The following is a 15,681-nucleotide window of genomic DNA, read 5'->3' as shown; positions in this document are numbered from 1 at the left end:
ATCAGCCTACAGCAGGGCATGATGGGATTTGTAGTTTTACAACAGCTGGAGAGCCGCAGTTTGCACGTCACTGGTCTAGGCTATAAGAAGATTGCCAACACTCTGAAACTGAGCTGCAAGACCAAGACCATACAGCGGTTTAACAAGACAGGTTCCACCGTATACTGTATATATACATTGGCATATTTCAGAGCATTTGATCTAGGTATACGTCAGAAAATCCTCCTAACATATACGTCTGACACAAGGTTCGTACGCCATCTGAACAGGGCCCAACATTGCACTGCAATGTTAGCAAACAAGGTTGGGGGGGGGGGGGGAATAGGCATAAGGGTCATGAAAATGAGATGTATCACCATAAAGGTGGCCTTACAATGTGGGGTTCCTCTATATTTGCTCTTGATTATATCCTGTAAAGTTATTACATTATGATGCCCATCCCTCTCCAACTAAAGTCCACTTACTGACTACTGTTAACTGGAGATGGTTGGTAATTTAGCATATCATGCCGATATTTAGAGTTATTCTCATATGCATAGCATATATTATCCAGTGAACTTTCATTACCACCCTTTTTGTTTCATGCTAATTTTCATAAATGCTCTCCTCTTTATTTAACTGGAGACCAGAGGAGTAGTTGCATCAATATATTATTTCAGATATTTGCCTTGTTATGTTTTGCTAGGTCCTGGTCTACAACACATTATACGTACAGTAGTTTTTGTAGACATGTTATTATTATTGTAGATTGCAGGCCCTCGAGGGCAGGGTTTTCTCTCTATCTCTACCAGTCCATCATTCATTAGGGCACACATAAGATGGCATTATACTGTAGTAGAAGAAAATGTAGTGGATGCAGCTTTACATACAATATGTAAAAAGGTTGTCCTCCTTGTCTGTAAACCTTCTAGGCTAGGACTACACAAAGATTTTGGATGCCACACACATCAAATGACCAAAGATCACAGTATAGCACTGCTAGCATAGTAAGTAATGAAGCTGAATGGAGTCGCACTGCCCCCTACAAGCTGCTATGACAGCTGAATTCTATTTGCCAGTCTCAATGCCAAGGTCGCCGAGTAGCATTAGCCTTTTGCATTCAGAAGCAGCAAAGAGATTCAAATACTAACTCTATCTTGGTCTTAGACAAGTTTGAAGCAAATCTAAGAGGGTGATGTGAGCCCTCAGAATTTTTCACTAGATAAAGTCATTTAATATTTGGCTGTGTACACATCATACTATATGAACATGTTAAGCAAACAAGCTAGTAAAGTTCCTGATGCATGCGGCCAACGTAGCCATAGGCGCCCATTCAACGAATAGGTCAAGAAAGTGTCTGTTTGGCCTAATTCAAGGTGGCATGTACACTGGTCTATGATAAGCAGAAACGCTGATGTTAAATATTGTTGAGCAAGTGGTGTTAAAAAAGTCGCAAACATGTAAGGATATAAAATTCCAAGCACACCTGTTCTTTTTAAATTTTATTATATTTAAGAAATATTTGAACACTGTTAGAGTCAGCATCAGCTATACCTTAAACCAATAAGGACATGTTAATTGCCAATAATACGTTAAATACTTGAGGTTTTGAGGTAAATTATGTTGAGGCTCTGACAAAACAGTAGATCAAGCAAAAAAAGAAAAAAATTCAGTTCATTGAATGACAATACAAGGCTTTATTTGAGAGACCACCGCTCATGGCACTTTACTTCACCGTCCTTATGCTCTCTTTTTCTTTACATATCCATTTGACATGTTTTGCCTGTATAAAAGAGGAGAAAACAGCATGTTAGTATGTATGTAAAAGATTTATAGAAGTGTAAACATATTATTCCAGTCACCATAAATTTATTAGATGGAGCCAGAGATGAGGAGACATCTTTTTCATTGCATACCTACCTTCCTTTCTGACAGATCTGACCATGTACAGTACATATCTGCTCAGGATATTACTTGCTTTAAATAATAATGATGAGAAATAACCTGTCTGGTTTTTAGGCAGTAAACATAGGACATTGCACTTCTGGCAAGCAAGGGGCCCCTAATACAGGTTTCATGAGTCTACGCCTACTGAGCAATATTACCTTATACTATATTACTTTTCTTAATAAAATAATAATATTCTTCAGCTCAATATACGTTTCTTTACAAGGGTTAAAGAAAATTGTACAACACAGTATATTTAAGTATATCATATCGTTTTACAGTCTTTTTTTTGTTTACACAACAGATATAGCCCTCACTTAAAACAAATGAATATTCACAGGGCAGTTCAAATGCACATCAGCACATACAAAAATTTAGGCAAAATCATTGCATCTACAATAAAAAAACTAAAAAGATTTTAGACTTCTACTCTCTAGGCAAAAAAAAAAAAGTGAAATACACAAAATTGCAAAACTTGAATGTACTTGAAAATGTCTCCACAGATACACAGAATTTGTTTCATGTACTTTACATCGACACACATCTTCCAAAACCATTCTTCAAATGCTTGTATCTTTGTTCGTGGCAGTGCAAAATAAATCAGTTGGTAGAGTACCAACAATCAGAAAAATGTCACGACCAATTTCTAACATATGGACGCTAGCAATATTAAAGGGCATGGCCGTCACTATCTGATAGGGGGTTGGACACCCCACAACCCTTGGGAATACTCAATTCTCCTCATTCCTGCTGGTTTGGAATCTATATGAGTTTGAGGTGTCTGGTGTTTGTATTGGTTTTGGACAAGATAATTTAGCACTCAGATACCAATAAAACGTAACTTTTAAACCATACGGTAAAAAAACAACAACAATATCACAGCCCAGGAACATAGGGGGAGTATTACCAAAACGTGTGCATAGGTTCCCCTAGGAACCAATCAGATTGATCCTTTTATTTTCCAAAGGAGCTCTAAAAAATGAAAGATTGAATCTGATTGCTTGCCATGGGCAACTAAGCCAGTTTCCCTTTTGACCAGTTTTGATAAATCTCCCCCCTTATGTCCAAACTCCTCTTATGCGTTTCAGACCGTACTCTTTTACAGTCTCCACCCCCAGCAGGCAACAGGTTATTTAACGCTTTCTAAGTCAGAGAAGCGCAGGTATGAGTTATCATGTGTTCTTGCATAAAATGCTTTGAGACATTTGAAAGGTTTCTCGTGGCTGTGCTCGTCATTCCTACTGATTCTTATAGGGAACAAGTTCAACAACCACCCCTTTTATCCACAGTTGGGATTGTGAGATCCATTAAGCTTGTTAATTTTTTTAATAGATTGTTGCTCCGCAGGGGTCCACAAGTTGACATACCGTACTTGTGTGTATTACGATATAAATGTACAAGATTCGTTTATTCATTTTCTTGGAACTCCTCTATGAACTCACAGCGCAATTGTAGGGGATAAAAATAGGGATTATGTATCTGATATTATGTTCACATATTTCAGACTGAACCTCTGTCTTCAATTGCAAGACCTGTAAATATTTTATCAAGAGTCACAAACTTGAATGGAAGCAGTATTATCAAAGACATCATTGTTTTGTGGTTTCTGTCTATTCCGATTTTCCATCTTGGAAGAAAAAAAGTGTTTTTTCACCATTAACAATCTTGTAAGTCTGTTAACATATTTAACAGTGTTATACAAACCAAAGTGATAAGTAAGGCTGGGTTCAGACCTGAGCGTTTTTGACGAGCGTTTTTTGCAATAGTAAACGCGCGTTTGCCGCGCGTTTGTGTGATTGACTGCAATGTCCTATGGCCACAAACGCGCGTCAAAACGCCCCAAAGAAGCTCAAGTACTTGTTTGAGCGTAGGGCGTTTTACAGCGCGTTTTTCAGCGCTGTAAAATGCTCAAGTGAGAACCAGGGCCATAGGGAAGCATTGGTTTTCATGTGTTGAGCGTTTTACAGCGCGTTTGAACGCGCTGTAAAACGCTCAAGTGTGAACACAGCCTAAGTGCAAACCATAGTATGTTTTTAGCACGGATTTTGGTGTATTCCTTTCCCACCTTGAAAACTCATCTACAATGTTGGTTTGATAACCTGAAAGGTTTCTCTTATTTCGAAGTGTTTTTTGTTTTTTTGTAGCAATATTAGAAGCCCCCAAAGAAGAAATGGTTCTTTAATTGTGTATCAAAATGTTGGAACTCTTCAGATGTAACAAGTTCATGGAAACATTGTAAAGATTTTATTTTAATTGTTGTATCATTCAGGAGCTGGCCCAAGTCCGAGCATCTACAAGAGGTGAGCTGAGGAACTAGTCTGTTGTTTGTATTTATCTAGGATGCCTGGGGTCTGTATTCATTTAAGGGTCTTCTCTGTGGTCTGTATTTGTCTATGGGGGTCTTCTCTGGGGTCTGTCTTTCTTTACAGAATTTGTACTAATTTAGAGAATCTGGTGTCTATATTTATCTAGAGAGTCAGGTCTGGATTTGTTTGCTCTGGAGACTATATTAGTTAAGGGGTCTGGTCAAGGGCTTGTATTCATTTTGGGATTAAATGAAGAGTGAACAATGTCGTATGACCTATTTGTAGATCAAATTTCATTGGTTGGGGTTGTGTCCTATAAAAATGGGTGAGGCATAAGGGAAAAAGACACTTGACACATTCATATGTTCCTTTTCAAGATCTTCTTTATGCCTTTTTTCAAAAGTTGGCAAGTATGATTAATCCAGATATTAAATGGGTATTTCCATGTTGTAAGGTTTCAGTACACTGCGTGCAGAATTATTAGGCAAATGAGTATTTTGACCACATCATCCTCTTTATGCATGTTGTCTTACTCCAAGCTGTATAGGCTCGAAAGCCTACTACCAATTAAGCATATTAGGTGATGTGCATCTCTGTAATGAGAAGGGGTGTGGTCTAATGACATCAACACCCTATATTAGGTGTGCATAATTATTAGGCAACTTCCTTTCCTTTGGCAAAATGGGTCAAAAGAAGGACTTGACAGGCTCAGAAAAGTCAAAAATAGTGAGATATCTTGCAGAGGGATGCAGCACTTTTAAAATTGCAAAGCTTCTGAAGCGTGATCATCGAACAATCAAGCGTTTCATTCAAAATAGTCAACAGGGTCGCAAGAAGCGTGTGGAAAAACCAAGGCGCAAAATAACTGCCCATGAACTGAGAAAAGTCAAGCGTGCAGCTGCCAAGATGCCACTTGCCACCAGTTTGGCCATATTTCAGAGCTGCAACATCACTGGAGTGCCCAAAAGCACAAGGTGTGCAATACTCAGAGACATGGCCAAGGTAAGAAAGGCTGAAAGACGACCACCACTGAACAAGACACACAAACTGAAACGTCAAGACTGGGCCAAGAAATATCTCAAGACTGATTTTTCTAAGGTTTTATGGACTGATGAAATGAGAGTGAGTCTTGATGGGCCAGATGGATGGGCCCGTGGCTGGATTGGTAAAGGGCAGAGAGCTCCAGTCCGACTCAGACGCCAGCAAGGTGGAGGTGGAGTACTGGTTTGGGCTGGTATCATCAAAGATAAGCTTGTGGGGCCTTTTCGGGTTGAGGATGGAGTCAAGCTCAACTCCCAGTCCTACTGCCAGTTTCTGGAAGACACCTTCTTCAAGCAGTGGTACAGGAAGAAGTCTGCATCCTTCAAGAAAAACATGATTTTCATGCAGGACAATGCTCCATCACACGCATCCAAGTACTCCACAGCGTGGCTGGCAAGAAAGGGTATAAAAGAAGAAAATCTAATGACATGGCCTCCTTGTTCACCTGATCTGAACCCCATTGAGAACCTGTGGTCCATCATCAAATGTGAGATTTACAAGGAGGGAAAACAGTACACCTCTCTGAACAGTGTCTGGGAGGCTGTGGTTGCTGCTGCACGCAATGTTGATGGTGAACAGATCAAAACACTGACAGAATCCATGGATGGCAGGCTTTTGAGTGTCCTTGCAAAGAAAGGTGGCTATATTGGTCACTGATTTGTTTTTGTTTTGTTTTTGAATGTCAGAAATGTATATTTGTGAATGTTGAGATGTTATATTGGTTTCACTGGTAAAAATAAATAATTGAAATGGGTATATATTTGTTTTTTGTTAAGTTGCTAATAATTATGCACAGTAATAGTCACCTGCACACACAGATATCCCCCTAAAATAGCTAAAACTAAAAACAAACTAAAAACTACTTCCAAAAATATTCAGCTTTGATATTAATGAGTTTTTTGGGTTCATTGAGAACATGGTTGTTGTTCAATAATAAAATTAATCCTCAAAAATACAACTTGCCTAATAATTCTGCACTCCCTGTATATTGCTAGCATATTCCATAACACTATGATCGGTGAGGGTCTGACTCCTAATATGCAGGAGAATGAAGGAACTAAGAGTCATGTGAATGAGGTTGTGTTGTAGTTCCCTTTGCAGCAGGTAGAGAGTGCTGCTATGCAGAAAATATCAGTGAAGGTTAAAGAGGACCTTTCACCGCTCCTGACATGCCTGGTTTACTAGCTTCATGCGTTCTCCATGTAATAACAATTCTGGAGCATCTATTCTTATGGCTCTATGTTGTGCCATTCCTTTATTATTTCTACTAGAAGTTATGAATGATTTGTTATTAGCCTTCAGTAAGGGTACAGAGGGGAGGGGGGGGGTGTACCTGAACAGACTGACTCTATCCAATCAGTGCTGCTATTTTCATAAAAAGCTATAATAAAAATAAAAAAACTTTTTAATAAGAATTAGCAGTTTTCCCCAAATCAAACCTAAAAGAAGGAAAAAAAATATTAATAAAAAGTCCTAAGTGTCAAGTAAAATTCATTGCAAAAATATTTTTATAGTCAAATAAAAAAGTTAGGGTCACTAAACCACCACGTGCACAAAATCACGAAAAATTGCCTGGACATTCAGGACTTTTTTAGGCCCGGTCATGAAAGGGTTAATAATACTATGGGGCACTAATGGAGGAACTAATAATACTGGGTGGAGGGGGAGCACTAATTTGGTATTTATCAGCCTGGTGGCACTGTGTGGGGATTTGATGTCCAGGGGGCAATATGGAAGACATTATGTATACAGATGGCACTGCCGGGTTTGGAATAAAAAAAAAAAAAAAGCCAATAGAATTCATCCGTTTTTAATGGCCGTTAAAAACATGCAAAACGACCATTACAAATGGACAGAAAATGGCTGCAAAAAGGCCACGAAAAACTGACAATGTGCATGTTTTTCATGGCCATTTTTTCTGTCGTGTGAATGTAGTCTAAGTAGTACTGCAGCCCCTCCATTTTAAGAATTGGTGGGTGTCTTTTTTCAACCGTACTAACAATGCAACTATGTAGATTTTCATCTATGCAATGTCCGTAGAAGGAGCACTTGTGTGCTACAAGAAAACAACTGGTAATTAAAGACACCCGGCCTAAACTGATTACTGTGTTAAATACAACTTCCATCTTGCATTCCCACTTACTGTCACAGGTGGTTGATGGCATCAAGACACTGACAATTCCATACAATATTTATACAGACATTTGTGGAAGAATACTGGAAACAAGTTATCTAGTTACAGTCTAGAGAACATATGGCTACGCTGTCCCTTACAATGATAAAAAAAAAAAAAAACATTCATAGGTTAATTTGCTTGTGAGACTGAGATGCTAATGGCTAGAATCTGTGTCTATCAATATGGAATATGTTGATGTTATATTATGACAGTAAATACATAATAACAACCAAACTAAGACCTCATGCACATGACCGTGTCCGTATGTCAGTCCGCAAACAGTGGATCCGTAAAATACAGACACCTTCTGTGAGCACTGTCACTGCGGAAAGAGGTGCTAAAATAATAACGTTATTGATACATAGAAGATAAAATAAAATAAAACGGGGTGATACATATTACCATCACTAATTGTGTACATGCAATAGATATTGAGGTCAACTACTACTGAACACATAGAGGACTTGCACCAAATAGGTCATATGTGTCAGATGGCCGTGGTAACCATGGGAAGGTAGTGAGAGTCAATTTGGACATTTCACTAGACTCCTCCAGACGAAACAAGAGAACAATAGTCACGGATGGTTATCACACCCATTATAATATAAAACATCTGTTGGATTTGTCCGTGCTGACTGTGACAAGGAGGGCTGGGGGTACTGGAGGGTAATTAGTTAATACTGAGAGCTAGTTAATAGCTTACTCGGTCTTTTAGAAAATTGCCTCCAAAAATTAACACACATATAGGGCAAACTGACACCTTGGTTATGATACCCAGTGTTCTAATTAGTGCAAAACCCCTGTACTGCCTCCTAACAAAAGAAATAATAACCTCTGCTAGCTAATAACCCCACATCAGCGTCCGGCTCGACGCGGTTTTTTATCACAAGGGTGACTCATCAGGAGCTTACTAGGCACGTGGTGGTGAGCTGAGAAGACGCCGCCACATTGAATGTATCTGGCAGCACGTCCGGCATTTGGGTGGCCATAAAGCCGCCAGCCGACTCGCTGGGTTTTAAAGAGGGAAGTAAGGGTGACATGTATGCCGGTCCGGAGAAGGGAGGGCAGGGCAAGCCAGCAGTTTACCTCCCACATGCCGATGTGTCACCAAGCTCCACAAAAAAGGGTAAAGAATAGGGAACACAAAAGGCAGGACCAACTGTAGAAAATAACAGGTATAATAGTGGATGGAACGGGATACAGTGATGGCTAGATACGCGCCTCGGAAGACACATTACCTAATATAATGATTGCAGATGCCCAGTGGGCCAGCCTCAGACTAAATAAATTCTAAAGCCGGTATCCTCATATATTGGCACCCACTAAAACTGGAAGCATGTGTGCCGACTGTATGTGTAAACAGATGGGCATCATTATTATTGTCAGCAAAAGACCCCAATTCTGGGGCACCATCCTCGCAACTGCCAGATAACATAAAAGCCGATCAATCACTGATCATTATAGAGGTATCCGGCTTTAAAGCAGAAATACTTGACAGTTAACACACGCAGATATACAGTGCGCATTCTGATAGTAGCGTCAATGCTGAATATTAATTGCAGTCATAGAATACCATTCTCATCTCCAGATGATGGCTGTAGTGATATTGTTATGAGCCCCAGAAAAGATACAATGGGGATAGCCATTCAGATGATACTGGCCATCCAGGTGATGGCTGTGGTGGTAATAGTTGTAAGCCTCTAAAAGAATAAAATGGGGACATAGATATGTGATGAACAAAGTCACACTGGAAGCAATTGTGTACATACTGTACGTCGGGAATCGGTGATAGGTCGATAGCTCTGATGCTCAAGGATAACTGACTGCTCAATTCAGAAAGCAAGATATTAAAAACTCAGAATGTCACCTGTGGTGTGATTGTCAACCCACCAACCGAAGGATGGTATATTTGTATTTTTTACACACCCCTAACGATTGTTCTGTGCATGTGGATTAATCAATAAACCAAGCATACGAGATGTAATCATTCAGTCCTTGGGGGCGTACCGTCCTCAGCCGGAAGGTCCATTGTGCTTCCTTTTTAAGGACCCTTTGGTCCAAATTGCGCCCTCTAGGGGACGGTCTTAGAACCTCTATGCCTTGAAATAGAATTGACCGTGCATCGTCCGAATGAAGGGAGTTAATATGACGTGTGATGGGAGTATCCGCTTTTTTGCGGACATCGTTTAGATGTTCTCCTATCCTACGTCGAAACTCTCGGATCGTCTTGCCCACATATTGAAGGCCACATGAATATGTGGCCAAGTAGACAAGACCCGAAGATTTGTAGTTAATGAAACTTCTGATTTTATATGATTTCGAAGTGGTAGTACTGACAAAATTGCTTCCTTGTTGGATCAAACCACAGGCCACGCAACTGCCACATCGGAATGTCCCCATCATGGGGTTCACCAACCAAGTGGTAGGATGAGGTGTCTGAAAGAAGCTTTGAACCAACCGGTCCTTTAAATTCCGACCCCTGCGGTATGTAATCCCGGGGGCATCGCCCACCAGATGGCCAACGTCCGAATCCATATGTAGAATGCCCCAATTCTTGGACAGGATGTTGTGTACTGCATTGTTTGCAGCATCAAAAGTTGCTATCAACCATACTTGTTCATTCTTTTGCTCTCTAATTCTTGGGTTGAGCAGTAATTTGCATGTACATGACAGGGAGTACTGATATGCCGAGGTTAGTATCCTTTGAGGGTAACCCAGTCGTAAAAACCTTTTTTCTAAATCAATAGACTTCAATTGGAAGTCAGAGATGGAGGAACAGTTATGACGGACCCGAATGTACTGTCCTTTAGGTATCCCCTTCTTTAGGGGAAATGGGTGGCAACTCTCCCAGTGCAGAAAGCTATTGGTTGCCGTGCTTTTCCGAAAAAGGCTTGGTGGATGTTACCATCACTAGGCTTTATTATTGGACCTAACAATAGTCCCCTTCAATGCTGCCCTGCCTGGCTGTTCCTTCAAACATTCATTGCACATTTATTGTAGTGGTGGGCAGGGCAACACTGAAGGGGACGCAGCACTCGCATGAGTGCTGCGGTTCTTCAAATGACTGATCAGGGGTGTGACAAGAGACGGACCGTAACCGATCTAATACTGATGACCTATCCTGAGGATAGGTCATCAATATCATGAAAGCTGACACCTATTTAGGCTATGATACTCCGAAGCGACTGGCACTATAAAAATGTACAGCCATGCTCCAACATGAAACACCTTGAGTCTGCTTGCTCCGTCTAAAGGCGGCCGGCAATAAGAAGATCAAATCACATGATGGAATGTCATGTGACATCATTGATTTGTCCTCTCTATACTGTCAAGTGACCACAGGCCTTAGGGGGCAAGAGGAGCCCAAACTAAACAAAACTTATCATAAGTACCGTAAGTAGCTTGTAGTATTAAGTAGTTATATTCATGGCTATACATTTCTATATGACTGCACAACCTCTTTAGGACACCTTCCATAGTGTAGGTATGTTTTATAATTTTTATTAGGGTGGTAAGGACCATCAAATTCAGAATATGCCTTTACATTATTTGTTATGATGCAGTTATCGTGCGATAAATAGCATACATATTTGGAGATTTGTTTTTTAGGGCCATTTTTCCCACGTTGGTGTTCTAGGGATAGCAAAAACAGGATGATATATTGTTGCAAATATATTTGTATGTAATACTTGATAAGATGTTTCCCATATTTAAATTGTTTGTATACTGTATATTGCTTGCTATATGGTTATTAGAGATGAGCGAATTTCATATTTTGAAATTCGTTGACGCTTTGTTTACTGTAAAAGGTGAATTGCGTTATGGATTCCGTTACCACGGACCATAACGCAATTCTGTGCTGGAATGCTTAACGTATTGCTTTTAGAGGCATTCTGTTATTCATTCTGTCATAATAGAAGTCTATGGGATGCAAAACGGATCCGTCCCATTTCCATTATGCAGGGGACTCCTCTGCTGCAGAACGGAAATGGGACGGATCCGTTTTGCAGCCCATAGACTTCTATTATGACGGAATGAATAACGGAAAAAAATTCACCTTTTACCATCAAACGAAGCGTCAACGAATTTCATAACCTGAAATTCGCTCATCTCTAATGGTTATATTTGTGACTGGTTATATTATCATATTGCCATATTTGTGACTATTTGATAATTGGAATTAATAAGATTTATAACTGCAAAATATGACTCAAGGGACTAGTATGGACAAGAATGTCCAAGACTGGACATATGAAAAGACGGCCTCAAAAGGAGTCTGTTCCATAGGATATAAATCAGCAAGTGACATATAGACTGGATTCATGTCGCACACTTGGCTATTTTTGAAAGTCCCTTAGAAATGAATGGAGAGTGCACAATGCAAGCATAGCCTCCGCACCATTAACTTCTCTGGAAGTGCAGGAAATAGCCAAGCCAGCACTCGTCATTTTTCGACACTCCCATAGAAATGAATGAAAGGCGGCCACGCATGCGCAGTGTGCTCCTGTTCACTTTGGGAGCTCCATTCTACAGATAAGTACAGGTCCCAGAGGTGGGACTTGCACCTATCTGACATTGGTGGCACATCCTAGCCAAAACTGGAGGTGAGACAACCCCTTTTACCATGCAGTGCCACTCAATCTAAGAGGCACATCAATTTGCCAACTGAAATTTAAGCCATCTCATAATCATTTATGTCACAAAACTGGTGTATGAGATAATATACACTCACCTAAAGAATTATTAGGAACACCATACTAATACGGTGTTGGACCCCCTTTTGCCTTCAGAACTGCCTTAATTCTACGTGGCATTGATTCAACAAGGTGCTGATAGCATTCTTTAGAAATGTTGGCCCATATTGATAGGATAGCATCTTGCAGTTGATGGAGATTTGAGGGATGCACATCCAGGGCACGAAGCTCCCGTTCCACCACATCCCAAAGATGCTCTATTGGGTTGAGATCTGGTGACTGTGGGGGCCATTTTAGTACAGTGAACTCATTGTCATGTTCAAGAAACCAATTTGAAATGATTTGAGCTTTGCGACATGGTGCATTATCCTGCTGGAAGTAGCCATCAGAGGATGGATACATGTTCTCATTCTGTTTACGCCAAATTCGGACTCTACCATTGTAATGTCTAAACAGAAATCGAGACTCATCAGACCAGGCAAGATTTTTCCAGTCTTCAACAGTCCAATTTTGGTGAGCTCGTGCAAATTGTAGCCTCTTTTTCCTATTTGTAGTGGAGATGAGTGGTACCCGGTGGGGTCTTCTGCTGTTGTAGCCCATCCGCCTCAAGGTTGTGCGTGTTGTGGCTTCACAAATGCTTTGCTGCATACCTCGGTTGTAACGAGTGGTTATTTCAGTCAACGTTGCTCTTCTATCAGCTTGAATCAGTCGGCCCATTCTCCTCTGACCTCTAGCATTCACAAGGCATTTTTGCCCACAGGACTGCCGCATACTGGATGTTTTTCCCTTTTCACACCATTCTTTGTAAACCCTAGAAATGGTTGTGCGTGAAAATCCCAGTAACTGAGCAGATTGTGAAATACTCAGACCGGCCCGTCTGGCACTAACAACCATGCCACGCTCAAAATTGCTAAAGTCACTTTTCTTTCCCATTCTGACATTCAGTTTGGAGTTCAGGAGATTGTCTTGACCAGGACCACCCCCCTAAATGCATTAAAGCAACTGCCATGTGATTGGTTGACTAGATAATTGCATTAATGAGAAATAGAACAGGTGTTCCTAATAATTCTTTAGGTGAGTGTATGTGCAGTGGCATATGGCCATGCCCACAGCAGACCCCCTGTTCGGAAAGTAGCAAGGATGGGGTAAAATTGCCACCTGTCCAGGTGCAGTAGTGTTATAAAACCTTGGTTCGGGACTTTAATATTCCCATAAGCCATGCATGTTATTATCAGAATTCACCTGCACATAAAGTACATTTATCAGAAATGTCAAACCTGTCTACCAAAATAAAATAAAAATGTCAGACGAGATATCCTTTTATCAGCAATTACATTTATCTTCCACATGCAGTTGAAATACAGACTTCTGTAGATACTGGGAATTCGGAACTCTTGAAGTCCCTACTATATATGCAGGACATAAGAGAGAAGAAGGAATACAGCAAAAAAAAAAAAAAAACATATCAGAGAGAAGCTTAGTTACTCAAACTGGAGGACCAAAGAGGCCTATGCTTTACACAGATAACCTACTGATTTCAATGAAGGCACGGTAATGCTTCATATTTCGGACCCGCGCCAAACTGATATTGATGACCTATCTTGAGGATAGGTCATCAATATTAAAAGCCTGGAAAACCCCTTTAACTCCAGTTTCAGCTGTAGGGAGTCATAATAAATGACCCCCAAAATGTGAGACACATAGATTATCTGCTTTCATGACATGACCCACCACCCACTGGTAAAACAGTTTTGTTCTTACTTGCTATTCATGGTATCCTTATGCCTTGGGGGTGTTTTGCTGTGATCCTTGACACCCATTTTCTGATCTTCAGAAACATCATATTCTCGGACATCATTAACTTCTTTAACCTGGCCCGTCAGCACTTTCCCAACAAACATTACAATGTACTGAGAAAAGAAAGAGAAATACTGTGGAAAAGTGGAAAATGCTGGTTAAAGACACTCACAGAAATCTCTGTAAGGCTACTTTCACATGGATCTGCAAAAACGCTTGCGTTACAATAATACAACCGCATGCATCCGTCATGAACGGATCCACTTGTATTATGTCTTCTATAGCTATGACGGATTCATCTTGAACACTATTAAAAGTCAATGGGGGGCGGATCTGTTTTCTATTGTGTCAGAGAAAACTGATCCATCCCTATTGACTTACATTGTGTGTCAGGACGGATCCAACTTGCTCCGCACCACATCGCGGACAGAAAAACACTCTGTCCACGAATGGGACGCAACCAAACAGAACGAAATGCATTTTGGTGCATTCCATTTCGTTCAGTTCAGTTTTGTCCCCATTGACAATGAATGGGGACAAAACGGAAGCGTTTTCATACGCTATTGAGATATCAATAGCGGAATTGAAAACGCAGATGTGAAAGTAGCCTAATCTAAAGCTGTTGGTAAAACATATTGGGGCCGATTTATTATTAAAAAGACACCAGTCTTTGGTACAATTTGTGCTTTGCAATACATTTATCAAGAGTTTTAGAAACTTTTCTAACCTCTTTCTGTCTTGTCCAACAAAAGAGCGTGGTTTATTAGGAAGGCGGAGTGGCTTAGTGTGAAACAGGGTGGGTAATAATTTTGGCACATTTTTGGAGTAAAACTAAGCCAACTCATAGATTGAGAAAAGCTGCAATAGAATTATCAGCCAGCCTCAGCCACTATGATAAATCCGGTGCAGTTTTAGACTGTCTAAGTTTATACTCTTATTCAGACCCATCCATTTCAATGGAGCTGCAAAAAATGCAGACAGCACACAGTGTGTTGTCTGCATCCGTATGTCCGTTCCGTGGCCCTGCAAAAAAAGTTAGAACATGTAGGACATTTCTACAAAAGTTTGAAAAAAAACCGGAGGAATGCACACTGCTGGAATCCGTGTTTTGCGAATCTGGCGTAAATCTGGCAGATATATACATGCACGTGAAAAGTAAATTTGTCTGATGTTAATACTGGAATTTGTATACTTAAAACAGTGCAAAGTTCAACAGTATTAGGCCTCATGCACACGACTGTAGTTCGGGTCCGCATCCGAGCCGCAGTTTTTGCGGCTCGGGTGCGGACCCATTCACTTCAATCGGGCCGCAAAAGATGCGGACAGCACTCCGTGTGCTGTCTGCATCCTTTGCTCCGTTCCGTGGCCCCGCAAAAAAAATATAGCATGTCCTATTCTTGTCCGTTTTGCGGACAAGAATAGGCATTTCTACAATGGGCCGCCCGCTCTGTCCCGCAAATTGCGGAAGGCACACGGACGGCTTCCGTTTTTTGCGGATCCGCGGTTTGTGGACAGCAAAAAACTGAACGGTTGTGTGCATGTAGCCTTAGTCAGGGGCGGACTGGGAACTTAAAGTAGAGCTGGAAAAAAAAACTAAAAGTAGCCCCATGTTTTAGGCGGGTCCAAAATGACAGAAGGTGGAGCAACAAAAGTAGGTAGGGCCAGCAATACTGTAGTGCAGGTCAAAACACCACTCCAGCAGAACCAAATACCACAGTGTAGCACAAAATACTGTTTCAGC

General features: G+C 40.7%; 1 protein-coding gene and 1 long non-coding RNA gene across 2 annotated transcripts in view; both read right to left on the bottom strand.

Moving 5' to 3' along the window:
* Positions 1-1,552: 1,552 nt before the first annotated feature.
* Positions 1,553-15,681, bottom strand: part of CERS1 (ceramide synthase 1) — a 103,742-nt gene continuing 89,613 nt past the window's right edge. The window contains exons 6-7 of the mRNA XM_040420370.1: positions 13,905-14,053; positions 1,553-1,762 (exon numbers count right to left, since the gene is read on the bottom strand). Coding sequence (XP_040276304.1) covers positions 1,720-1,762; positions 13,905-14,053 — 192 coding nt within the window. The 3' untranslated portion in view covers positions 1,553-1,719. The remainder of the gene's footprint in view (positions 1,763-13,904; positions 14,054-15,681) is intronic.
* Positions 6,766-12,896, bottom strand: LOC120991589. Its single transcript, XR_005776729.1, has 3 exons — positions 12,885-12,896; positions 11,323-11,328; positions 6,766-6,894 (listed from the first exon to the last, which is right to left on the bottom strand). It is a non-coding gene; the product is annotated as an uncharacterized LOC120991589 (long non-coding RNA).

This window comes from Bufo bufo, chromosome 2, assembly GCF_905171765.1.
Source record: "Bufo bufo chromosome 2, aBufBuf1.1, whole genome shotgun sequence".
NCBI lineage: Eukaryota > Metazoa > Chordata > Amphibia > Anura > Bufonidae > Bufo > Bufo bufo.
Note: the sequence above shows the minus strand (reverse complement) of the source record. Positions and strands in the feature narration are given on the sequence as shown.